Source organism: Urocampus carinirostris, chromosome 20, assembly GCF_059441175.1.
Source record: "Urocampus carinirostris isolate Australia breed hairy pipefish chromosome 20, RoL_Ucar_1.0, whole genome shotgun sequence".
Classification (NCBI taxonomy): Eukaryota; Metazoa; Chordata; class Actinopteri; order Syngnathiformes; family Syngnathidae; genus Urocampus; species Urocampus carinirostris.
In genome coordinates, this window is record NC_142368.1 from 8332922 (window position 1) to 8345831 (window position 12910).

At 38.3% G+C, this 12910-nt stretch overlaps 1 protein-coding gene across 1 annotated transcript; it reads right to left on the bottom strand.

Annotated features, from left to right (window-relative positions):
• Positions 1-225: 225 nt before the first annotated feature.
• rsph9 (radial spoke head component 9) lies at positions 226-11856 on the bottom strand. The gene is made up of 5 exons (XM_088324753.1): positions 11437-11856; positions 9349-9505; positions 5780-5909; positions 3342-3488; positions 226-2039 (listed from the first exon to the last, which is right to left on the bottom strand). The coding sequence occupies exons 1-5, from the start codon at positions 11661-11663 to the stop codon at positions 1879-1881; spliced, it is 822 nt and encodes a 273-aa protein (XP_088180879.1). The 5' UTR covers positions 11664-11856; the 3' UTR covers positions 226-1878.
• Between the last annotated feature and the right edge of the window lie 1054 nt (positions 11857-12910).

Genomic DNA, 12910 nt, shown 5'->3' on the forward strand with positions numbered 1-12910 from the left:
CTTCGAATGTAATTTTTGTCACGGTAACATGAGAAATGCACGACAAAATCAACATTGGTCTCTGGTTCCGTGAATAAGAGTAATGTGGAAATGAGATAAAAATCCAACTCCTGTTCACAGGTTCTCTATACCTCCAGCGATTCGGGGCTTTCACTGTCGAGACCCCGGTTCGATTCCCAATGCATCCTGCCACTAAGTTGTTAAATCAAAAATGAAGAGTCTGCGTTATACATGATGGCGCTTTATAGATGAATAAATAGGGTATTCACATCTTCATCTATTTCATTTCCTAAAAGGTTTCTGATCAAATCCATGGAGATTTATGACAGACAAATCAAATGTTTTGTTGACCTCTCGTTCTGTATTCATTTTTGTAACAATCATTAAGTATGAATGAAAACAAATGCATTATTTCTCAACTTAAAGGTCAACTGTGTTATATTTGCCCTGTAGATATCGCTGTATTGTGTAGTTCTACCAAAAAGACGAGTGCAACAAAGCACAAGGAAGATACAAAACTATGGAGACTTGGTCAACTAAAAGTACCATAGATGTGACTTAGGAAATAATTACAATTTTTTTGACCTCCACTATTAAGTTCATGTATTCTGGCATATCATACAAATTACGTCCTGTGGTGAGGGGCTCTCTTCCCCCTGAGAGGGGTGAGAATTCTCCCACCGTGGTCCGCTGCGTGTCGTAAGAGGCGACTAAAGTGGAGGGAGCGAGGGGACTGGGGATCCTCTCCTATCTACTCCCTAAGAAGACAAGACAAAGAAAAGCAGGCGGGAGACCGAAAGGTCTAGCAAACCCTAGTTATTGGGTCACTAAATGTGAGAGGATGTGGAAGTAAAGCGACTGAGTGGAAGAAAGATGAGATCGGAAGGATGATGACTACCTTTTCCCTTTTTTAAATTTTCTTTGTTTTTGTATGTTTTTGTCTGGCTGTCGGTCATCCCTCTCGAGGGATATGACCAGGGTAGATAGAGCGTTAGATACAAATAAAGTAGTTTTTATGAATACATTTTATATTATTAGGTGATGCCTAATAATAATAACTGGGGTCTCAGACCTATGGCCTGGGGCCATTTGCACCCCGCTGGATGATAGTTTGAAGCCTTGACATGAAAGTTTAGAGACAATGTGTATTAGTTAGCAACTTCAAGTGATAAAAAACATAAATTGAAAAATAAACTATCAATTGGAATAAAATAAGCAAAACGACATCATCTACACATGCGTTTTATAAATACACATAGGTGCAGAAATGTGCTTTTAGTTTTTAAAGCATGATCCTCATTGTCGGCCATCTTGCTACTACAGCTCCCTCCACAAAGTTTTTTTTTTTTTAAATATGCTTTTCTTTTTTCCTCTTCCATTTCTTTTCTTTTTTCCTTTTTGATTCCTTTATTCTCTCTTGTTCTTCTTCTTCTTTTGCTCTTTTGTTTTTACATTGTTTTTATATTTTTTATATCCCCCACCCCCCCCATATTTTCCTCCTCTTTGCAAAATGCTGGCCAAAAAAATGAGAAGCAAAATGTCCTTACAAAAAGAGTCCCTTTAGTTTGTGTTCTTCCTTGTGCTTTTGAGCACTTGTTTTTCACTTGCGCTACACAATACTAGTGGTATAATATTACACACTGCCCCTTTAACATTCATATTAAGGCATACTGAGGGCCATGGGTTTGAGGGAATACTATATTACTTGAAAGTTTTTGCTGGCTGTTTTGTTTAAAAAAAAAAAAGAATGTATACGACTATCTTGTCTTTCTTCAATACATTTGAAAAGTGGAAATGTTTTCTTGATTCGGGTCGCGGCTTGCAGACTGTTGGGGGGATTCTGGGTCCTGAAATCAGAGCAGTTGAGAAGCACTTGCTTTAAAGCATGAAGGGCAGGTCCAAGTTCTTGGTCCCATAACCGATGTAGATGAAGCCGTGAAGTGGCGTCATGGGCACGTGGTAGAAAGTCAAGCCCAACCACAGCAGGCTTCGGATCACACAAACTTTGTTGGCGCTCTCAAACTGAAGACTCCACGAGCCTACACACAAAAACGGGAACTCAGCAAAGCCAGTAGACATGCACTGTTTTAGAATGTCAATTGGTGTTGGGACTAACGCCTTAAAAAGGAACACGGTCCTGCAACGCAATTACTTTTCTCGGTAACAAGTACTTTTAACGCATTCATATTATTACAACATGGTGCATTCTCTAATGCTTATACTACTGATAGGTAACTTTTACCTTTGCACATGATACAACAAATCGCTAGAAACGGTTAAGAAGAGTAAACACAGTAATGTCAGGATCTTGCACCTTTACCAGGGGGTTTGGAACTGTGCATACCTGTGTCCAATCTCCCCACAACTGACTGTGATTACCCTAACCCTTTATAATGACTGCTTGGACAACACGCGGGGTCGGGTCATTGCCATTTCAATGTCGCTTCTATCTAGTCTTGTTACCAGGTTTGTTTTTTGTTTGTTTGGACACTGGTAGTTATTTTGAGACCTGGTTTGATTTTGTTTGTTGTTCCTGTTTTTTGTCAATAATGACTGTTCTTTGTTGAGCAACTGCCTCCATTCCGGTTTCCCCACATTTGGGTTCACCTTCACAAACATGAGAGATTGATTTGACCAGCGCCCCGGCGGCAAGGAAAAGGTACCTCTTCTGTTTTTGTACCCTGAAAGTCCCTCGGTCACTTCTGTTCCCTGTTCGGGCGGGGACGAGAAGTACCTTGGCCGCTTCTGTTCCATGTCCCGGTGGCTAGGAGAAGGTCCCTCTGCGGATTCTAGTTCCTATCCTGGCAGCAAGAAGGTTCCTGTCCTGGCGACAAGAAGGTCACTCGACCGCTTCCATCTGTTTCAGCAAGGATGGACAGGTACATTCGGTCGTTCCCTGCTCCGGTGGAGGACAGTCTGCTGCAGCCTCTTTGTCCCTTTTTGTCGTCTGTCTAGCATCCGGCCCTCGAGGGGGAGGTGATGTCAGGATCTGGCACGTCAACTTTACCAGGGGGTTTAGAACTAGGCACAGGTGTACACAATATCCTGATACCTGACGGTGATTACCCTTACCCTTTATAATGACTGTTCTGACAGCACGCAGTGGACTGGTCATTGCCACTTCTATCTGGTCTTCTGTTATCAGGTCATTTTTTTGTTTCTGGTTGGACACTGGTTTTTGTTTTGATACCTGTTTTTTTTTCGTTGATTTTTCCTCTTTTTTTTCAATAAATAACATCCTTTGTTGAGCAACTGCCGCCATTTCGGCTTACCTGCATTTGGGTCCACCTCTGCATAGTGACTATACAAACGTTAGCATCAGTGTTGGACGCATTATTTACCTTTTGGAATGTCCTCACTTAGCGGATCCAGAAAGTCCAAAGCAGGGTTTAAGTCCGCCATCTCCAGCAGGGATTTCTTCTTTAAGTTTTTGGGTTGAGCAAAGTGGAGAAAATGTTCGAGTTTCCCTGCTTGAGTGTAAGAAAGACCTAAAGAACGAACATGGTGTTACATTTTCCCGTTACGAGTGGGTTCGTAAGGAGGCCCTTCAAGAGGTGAAGCCTACTGCTCTCGCATATATGTACAGGTATACTCAGACGCAGTTAACCAATGCAGAAACACTAACTCTCACATATTATACTCTCATACACACTATTCTCTTACATATACTATTATATACTTGAACACACTCAACGTACTATACTCTCACGAATACTACATACACTATTATACTCGCTCACACATATTACTATACTCTCATGCAACACTACTATACTCACATATATTACTATACTATCAAACGCAAACTACAATACTCTCATACAGACACAATATACCTATGCACAAACACTACTCTCACATACTACCATACCTATACATACAATATTATACTCTCTTGCACTTACCACTGTACTCTTATACTTATCAAACATGACTATACTCTCCCACATATTGCTATACTCTCATACACACTGCTGTACTCACACATGTACAACTACTCTTAAACACGGTCATACCCATGCACAAAAACCATTATACTCTCTTTCACAAACTATTATACTCTTGTACGCAGATTATTACCTCTCTCACACATACAGCACCACTATACTCTCAAACACAACAATACTTTAACACTTACAACTATTCTCTAATAAATATTACTTTATTCTCATACACATGGTACTACACTACCTCGCACATGCCACTACACTCTCAAGAACACTATTCTCACACGTTACTATACTATACTACACTCACATATTACTATTCTTTCATAAACACACTACTCTTACACATACTATACTCTTAAAAACACACACTACTATGCTGTCACACACATATTAGTATAGATATGTACACTACTATACTCTCACACTTATTACCATACTCTTAAACTCACACTACTAGTCTCTCTTACACATTACTGTACTGTCATACACACACTAATGTACACTCTCAAATAAACTACTATACTCTGAGCAACTCCGGTTTGATGTTGAACCTTACAACATATGGACAAAGATTTGTGTGCATTGCCAGGGTTACCAAAGATAGCCACAGTAAAACAACACTGAGAGGTTAGTTGATCTAGGACACAGGTGTCAAAGAGGTGGCCCGCGGGCCAGATCAGGCCCGCTAAGGGATTGAATCCGGCCCGCGAGACAACACTCAGAGAAGCGCAAGAGAAAAACAAGCAGCAGGTTGAAATATGTCCATTTGATGTTGCCAAAGCCAGGTGCCTCTCACAAAGACACTGTACTTGTATTTATCTCTCTCTCTCTCTCTCTCTCTCTCTCTCTCTCTCTCTCTCTCTCTCTCTCTCTCCACCCCTTTTCTCCCACTCTGTCTCTTTCACTCTCTGTGTCTCTCTTTTTCTCTTCCTTTTTTCCTTTTCTCTCCTTCTGTATTTCTATTTCTCTTTGGATTTCTTTCTTCCTCTCCCTTTCTTTTCCCCCTCTCTCTTTTTATCTTTTCTCTCTTTCTCTATCTTCTTTCTCTCTAATATTCTCTCTCTCTTCTTTCTTTCTAATATACTAGTCCGACCCTCGACAGAATGTTTGTTCTATCTTGTGGCCCCCGAGTTAAAATGAGTTTGACACCCCTGATCTAGGACCTAGATTCTAGGTGATCATTACACTAGGTGCGAAAAATAACCCGTAACTTTAATGGTGTGTGAGAATAGTTGTGTGTTTTTGAGAGAGCGTATAACGGTGTATGTGAGAGTCTACAGTAGTGTCCGTGAAAGTTGTAAGGGAGAATATAGTTTGATTATAGTACCTTAAAGAAGTTAAAGATTATATCCAGGTGCTATTTGGTTTCTAACAACAATTATATCATCAATCAAGATGGCTTTCACTTTCATGCCGGGAATTTTGGTCACCAGCTTGCCTCCCTTGCTATACTCCCTTGATTTTACAGTGACTCATTGTTCTTTTATGGTACAATAGTTTCACCTTTCTTACTGTTGATTTATTGTGCCCGCACGCCCTCTAGCGACCAGCATTATATCGCTCCATTTAATCATGTGATTTTGTTTGAGTCAATCAGTGTTGCGTCGTTTCACGCCTGTGTTTTGAATAAATGGGTCGTTATCGGATAAGTGTCTTGGAACCAGATCTAGGGGAAAGCTCAGGGTGGGATGCTCCTCCGATGAAAGGGCTACCCAACTTCAATACCCGAACCATTCTGTAAGAGAGTCCGGTTTAGAGTGAGAGTACGATGTTACAGGCGAGAGCAAGTAGTTTTTAAAGGGCCCCGGAAACGTGGATGCGGTACTTGCCTCCGAAGCTGCGATTAATCTGTACGACGCCGTGCGTGCTGTTGATGAAGGCTCCTCGCGGTACCACGGACGCTTCCTCGTTGATGTGGTGCACCGTCACCGCCAGTCTGGTTTCTTCGGTGACTTTGGTCTGATCGGGAATTGGTTTGTCACAAAATACGGGGAAGATCGTTACCGACGTACGTGAAAAGAAATACCCACTGATGTTTAATATAGAGATGGGTCAATGAACATGTAAGGAAATCATTGAGTGCCTGAATATATGACTTTTATTCATATCTCATGTATTATGTTGTATATTTTGTTATGTATTATGTCGTGGGTTTTTTGTGTACTTTGTCATTTATTTTGTGGTGTTTTATGTTGTATATTTTTTCGTGTTATGTCGTGTTTGTTCTTTGTATTTTGTCATTTATTTTGTGGTGTATTATGCCGTCTATTTTTTCGTCTATTTTTTCGTTTAATGTCATGTATTATGTCGTGTATTACATTGTATATTTTGTTATGTTGTGTTTTTTTCGTGTCAGGGTTTTACCTTTGGTATATATTTTCATATATTTGTCGTGCAATTCGTCATTTATTTTAAGGTGTATTGTGTCTATTTTTTCGTCTATTATGTCGTCTATTTTTTCGTTTTATGTCATGTATTATGTTGTATATTTTGTCATTTATTTTGTTGCGTATTATGTCGTATATTTTTTCGTGTTATGTCATATATTTTGTCGTGTATTATGTCGTGTTTGTTTTTTGTCATTTATTTTGTGGTAAATTATGTCGTATATTTTTTCATCTATTATGTCTATTTTTTCATTTAATGTCATGTACTTTGTCGCGTATTACGTTGTATATTTTGTTATGTTATGTCGTGTTTTTTTCGTGTCAGGGTTTTACTTTTGGTATATATTTTCATATATTTGTCGTGCATTTCGTCATTTATTTTAAGGTGTATTATGTCGTATATTTTTTTTTTGTCTATTATGTCGTCCATTTTTCCGTGTTACGTTATGTATTTTGTCGGGGCGGCAGTAGCTCAGGAGGTAGAGCGCTCGTCTTGGGATCCAGGGTTCGAATCCTGGCTTGTCCGTGTTACATGTCGAAGTGTCCTTGGGTAAGACACTGAACCCCTAATACCCCCAATAAGCAGGTTAGCGCCTTACATGGCTGCAAGGCCGCTATTGGGAAATGTGGAGCACATTGTAAAGCGCTTTGGGAAGTCATTGACTTGAAAAGCGCTATAGAAATGCAGATCATTTCATTTCATGTCGTGTATTTTGTCGCGTATCATGTTGTATTTTTTTATGGATTGTCGTGTTTTTTCGTGTATTTTGTCTTTTTTTGGTATGTTTTTTCGTGTATTTTGTCTTTTTTTGGTATATATTTTCGTGTATTTGTCGTGCATTTATTTGGTGGTGTATTATGTTGTATATTTCTTCGTGTGTTATATTGTACTTTTTCATGTAATAGGTTGTGCATGTCATGTATTATCTTCATGTATTTTTCATGTGTTTTGGTGTATATATATGTTGTGTATTTTTTGTGTATTTTGTCATTATTTTGTAGTGTATTTTTCTCATTTATAAATGTATTTTTTTTAATGTTATACGGTATTTTTTGTTAGTTATCGTATATTTATTTTGGCTGCATGGCCGCTATTGGTGTGTGAGTGAGTGTGTGAATGGGTAAGTGTGAAGCACATTGTAAAGCGCTTTGGGGGGGTCTTCATTGACCGGAAAAGCGCTATATAAATGCAGACCATTTTACCATTTATGTATTTTCTTGTGTGTTTTCATAGATTTTTTCGTGTATTTTGTTGTATATCATGTCATGTGTTAGGTCAGGTGTTATGTCGTGTATTTTATCATCTTTTTTTGTCATTTATTCGTTTGTCGTGTGTTTTTTTGTTTATTTTTTTCGTCTATTTTAAAATTCATTTTCTCATTTGTTTTGGGTGTATTTTGTTGTATATTGTGTTGTCTATTTTGTCCTGTATTTTGTTGTGTTTTATGAATTATTTTGTCATTTATTTTATGATTTATTTTGTTTATTGTCGTGTATTTTGTTGTTGTCTCGTCATTTTTTTTTAAATTTACTTGCTCTGTTGTGCATTTTGACGTGTATATTGACGTTTATTTCGCAGTCTACTTTGTTCGTTTATTTTGTTTCTATTTTTTTTTTCCATGTATTCGGTCGAGTATATTGTTATGTATTTTTTCCCAACAAATTGTTTTTCAAATGAGGGGGCGGGTCCAACCGGCTGAGCTTTTCACCCATTGGTTGGTCGACGAGCGCAGTGATCACCAGCAATGTCTTTCTTCATCGCGTACCAACTAATAGGTGGAAAGCTCAGGCAACCAGACCGCCTCCTTATTTGACAATCGCGAGAATAAATAAGAAAATTTCATTTACGTCATGTATTTAAAGGGACACTGTGTAGTATTTGACCACTTCGTATTTGATTTCACTGCATTGTGTAGTGCGACTACATTATGAGTATTAAAAACCACAACGAAAAAAACAAACTACGGGGACCCAAAGTGACCAAATCGCACCTAAAAAAATGAGAAGTTTTTTTGGCCAGCCTTTTTGAAGCTTTTGGGTTTCCGTAGCAGCAAAATGACTGACAATCATGTCAGCTCCCTCTAAGCGTTATGAAATGAAATGATCTGCATTTCTATAGCGCTTTTCAAGTCAATGACTTCCCAAAGCGCTTTACATTGTGCTTCACATTTCCCAATAGCAGCCGTGCAGCCACGTAAGGCGCTAACCTGCTTATTAGGGTAATTAGGGGTTCAGTGTCTTACCCAAGGACACTTCCACATGTAACACGGAGGAGCTGGGATTCGAACTGCGATCTCTTGATCCCAAGACGAGCGCTCTACCTCCTGAGCCACTGCCGCCCGTTATGCGAAATGAATGCAAATTTCTGAACCTACGTGTGTCTTTGAAAATTCATGTTGATATGAACATTGATTTATATCAGTATATTTTACTAGATTGTTTTACCACTGGGAGGCACCAATTACTACACACAGTCCCTTTAAATAAATACAAACTTCGAGTATGTATAAAAATGTATGTTTGCATAATAGATCATGTATTTTTGCTTATTACTGGCAACACTGTTTTTTTTTAATGGATAAAGTTTTTCACCACTTGGAGGTGCCAGATAATACACCATGTCCCTTTTATCAGGGGTCTAAAACTCCAAGCCTGGGGGCCAATTGCGGCGCTTGAGATTATAGTCTGAGGCCCCCCCAACTTTCATATAAAAGTTCATGTACGTTTAGCCTAAGGAATTGAGTATTATTTTGAATTATTGCTTGAAAATTTTTATTATAAAATTGGATTTTCCATCGAATTAAAAAATATTTGAGAACAGTTACTTTCTTGTTGAATCTCCGATTGGGCCCCATCTCACTCAGACCCCAGGTTCGGCGGGCCCCAAGTAATTTGAGTCTTTCTCATATATTGTGTATATATATATATATATATATATATATATATATATATATAAATTTGATTCTGGGTACTATCTTCATCTTTGTGCGACGATTAAAACGTGTACTCACTGTCGACTCCTCAGCCGAAGGATCGGGTCTTTCTGCTTGCCTGGACTCGTAAACGAAGGAAGGATCTCCTTCGAATCGTCCTTTGGCCGTTTTGTACACGTCCTGAATCATTTCACTCGTGGTGGAAGGGATCAGGAACCAGTTGATACAGTTGAAGCTGTGGGTGGGAGGATACACGCAAATATTGATATTATCCGTGCCAGTGTTTGGTCTAGTTACTTTAAAAAATTGTTAATTGTAGTGACTCGCAGAAACGGAGGTACCAGGGAAAGTACTTATTTATGTTACTTTGAAGAAAGAAGTTGTTGTAAGTCATAGAATTTTAAGTTTTCCGAGGAGTATTTGAGTTAGTTGAATAGAGAAGAACAGATAGGTAATTGTGTTATAGGACATTGTCATATTTGTTGCACCTCACCAGCAAAATATTTCTTATACTTGAAGTTCAACAAAAATAAATAGTAAACAATAGCAAACAGCATGTACATAAACACGCACGTAAACACACACTGAAACGTACAAGGACACTTAAACGTACGCAAATGCACACCAAAAAAAGACATGAATTGACACAAAAACATACATATGTAATAAACGCAGGCAGATACGTAAATGCACGCACAGAAACTAATGCAAAAAGGCATAAAAATTGACGTAAACGCAAAAAAAAAAACCACGTGAATTCACACAGAACTGTATGTAAACACACATGAGTACATAAATTCACACACAAAAATGTATGTAAAAACGTACGTAAACATGCACAAAACCAGACAGAAATGCACCCTGAAACGTGCGTAAACACACACAAAATCATACGTGAAGGCCCATACGTGATAAATGCAGACCGGTACGTAAATGCACTCACAAAAACGTATGTAAAACGCACAAAATGGACGTAAATAACAAAATGTTCGTTAATTTACACAAAACCGTATGTAAACGCACATATGTACAAAAATTCACAGACACATAAATGTATGTAAAAAACATACGTAAACATGCACAAAAACGGACAGAAACACACCGAGATGTATGTAAACACACAAAAACTGAATTTACACAAAATCTTATGTAAAAGTACACATGTAATGCACGCACACGCTCATACGTAAATGCATGCACAAAAATGTACATAAAACACACAAAAACGTACGTAAACACACACAAAATCATACGTGAAAGCACATATGTAATGAATGCACGCACAAAAATGTACATAAACACGCACCAAAATGTATGTAAACACACGCTGAAACGTACATGAAACGTACATGAATGTAATAAACGTAACACATACGTCAAATGTAAGTAAAAATACACAACTTACGTAAACAAGCACAAAATGTGCAGCTGATTTTAATGCGCTCCTTTTAAAATATCCCTTGTGAAAGTTTTCTTAAATATATAAGGTTCTTTGAAATATAATTTGATAGATTGGTAAATTTTGAGTTTTTGGATGCTCCTTATATTTCGGAAAATGTCTTGTTGACATTGTCATACGATATTCATATTATTGTCTGAACAAAAACCTGTAAATCCATTGTCACTGCTGATTTATGGTTTGGTACTTGATGTCGAAGTATTAGAATTTTTTTCTACTATTTTTCCCTTTGACTTCATCTTCAAAGCCGTCGACTCTGGACTTTCTTCAACTATAGAAAAGGACAATGCTAAGTGTAGTTTGTGTGGTAAAGTGGCCTGTGACGACAGCAACACCACACATTTACATAAACACGTAAAAAAGACACCCTGCAGAGAGCAATAAGCTGCAACCGGAAATGTAAACGTGCCTTGCTGACTTCATTTTCAGAAGAGTGCACAATGGGAGGTATCATATTTGCCATGTTGACTTTGTTTTATTCATATTTTCGTGACGTCGCTGGTTTCACTCTTCCTGTATTTTGGATACTGTTGACAATTTAATTGAAATGATTTCAGAAATAGGCTTTTTTTATGGTAATCATAAACCAACTCAAGAGGGAGGGGTCCAATTATTCAACGTCCCAAGCAGTATCGGTCGATACAAAGAACACTTGTAAAATAAAGGAGAATGTGACACCCGAAATGACATTTAATGGGCGTTATTACCTGTAGAAATGCTGTGTGTCCTTTAACTCGTCGTCTCTTCTCCCCTGGGCGATGAAATAGTGCTCTTTCAATCCGAGGATTTTGCCCCAAAACAAGACGCGATTGAATTTGTAGTTCTTTTTTAAGATAATTAAGGAAGTTTGCAACGCCGCCCTCTGTTCCGTGTTCAAAATGCACCCGCTGCCTGCGACCAACTCCAACGAGTAGGATAACGAGTTGGCGTCCATTGTTATTGTTAGCGCTGTCAAACGTCCGGGCTAGCTAATGCAATAAGCAGGTCTGTTTACCGTGTTAACAAAGCCCGTCGCCATGAATGAGCTAATATGTCCCTTCTTGGCGTCGTTTTTAATTTAACACTGCGGATTTTGGGGGTCTTCTTGTGCCCTACAAGAGTCGGCGCTGCTAAAGAGTTGCCGTGGAAACGTGTCAACAAAGAATGTGATTGGTTTGTGGCGACGCTATGATGACGTCACTCTTGGTATCGTATATTTCTCACGCCATCCAATATACATGAATTCAAATGACACTTGGCTTAACGGCTCGGGTCGTAGGGCAGCGTTTCTTGGGCAAGTGTAAGACTGCTTGGTATGGGAAATTGAATTGCAAGCTTTAATAAGAGGAGAAATGGGCTGAAGTTGACATGGAAATATCCACGTGACTATTTTGAAGGAAATTCCGATACCGACCAATACCGATCGATTTATTTCAATACCAATCGATATCTTTCGATACCGATTAATATCTTCCGATACCAATCAATATTTTCCGACACCAATTGATAGTATTGATGGCGATCGATACTGGTCATTAACGATCGATAACGATCAATATCTTCTGATACCAATCAATATATTTTGATACCAATCAATATCTTCCACTACCAATCGGTATGTCCCGATACAGATCGCTACTGATCGATACCGATCGATATCTTTCAATACCGATAGTTAGCTTTCAATGACGATCGATACTGATCACTAACGATCGATATCTTTTGATACCGATCAATATCTTCTGATACCAATCAATATCTTTCAATATTCTAATGAAGATCAATATCTTTTGATACCGATTGATTTCTTTCGATGTCGACCGATACTGATCAATAACAATTTATAACGATCAATGTATTTTGATACTATCGATAACTTTCAGTACCAATTAATAGCTTTCAATGACAATTGATACTGATCATTAACGATCAATAACAATATCTTTTGATACCCATCGATATCTTCTGATACGATTGATATTTTTCGTTAGCGACTGATATATTCCAATAAAGACAGATGTCAGATAACGATTGATACTGATCTATACTGACCAATACCTCTTGATACCGTTCAATATCCCTCGATACCGACAGATTTATTTCGTCATCGCTCAAGCCCTCGATACTGATTGATATCTTAATACCTTCAGATGGCGATTGATACTTTACAATAATGGTCGATATATTTCGAAAACAACCGAT

Coding starts and splice junctions, on each gene's coding strand:
- rsph9 (XM_088324753.1), bottom strand. CDS start 11,663: ATGGACGCCAACTCGTTATCCTACTCGTTGGAGTTGGTCGCAGGCAGC. Junction 3,489..5,779: donor GATTAATCGCAGCTTCGGAG/GCAAGTACCGCA, acceptor TTCGTTCTTTAG/GTCTTTCTTACACTCAAGCA. Junction 2,040..3,341: donor AAGTGAGGACATTCCAAAAG/GTAAATAATGCG, acceptor TTTTGTGTGTAG/GCTCGTGGAGTCTTCAGTTT.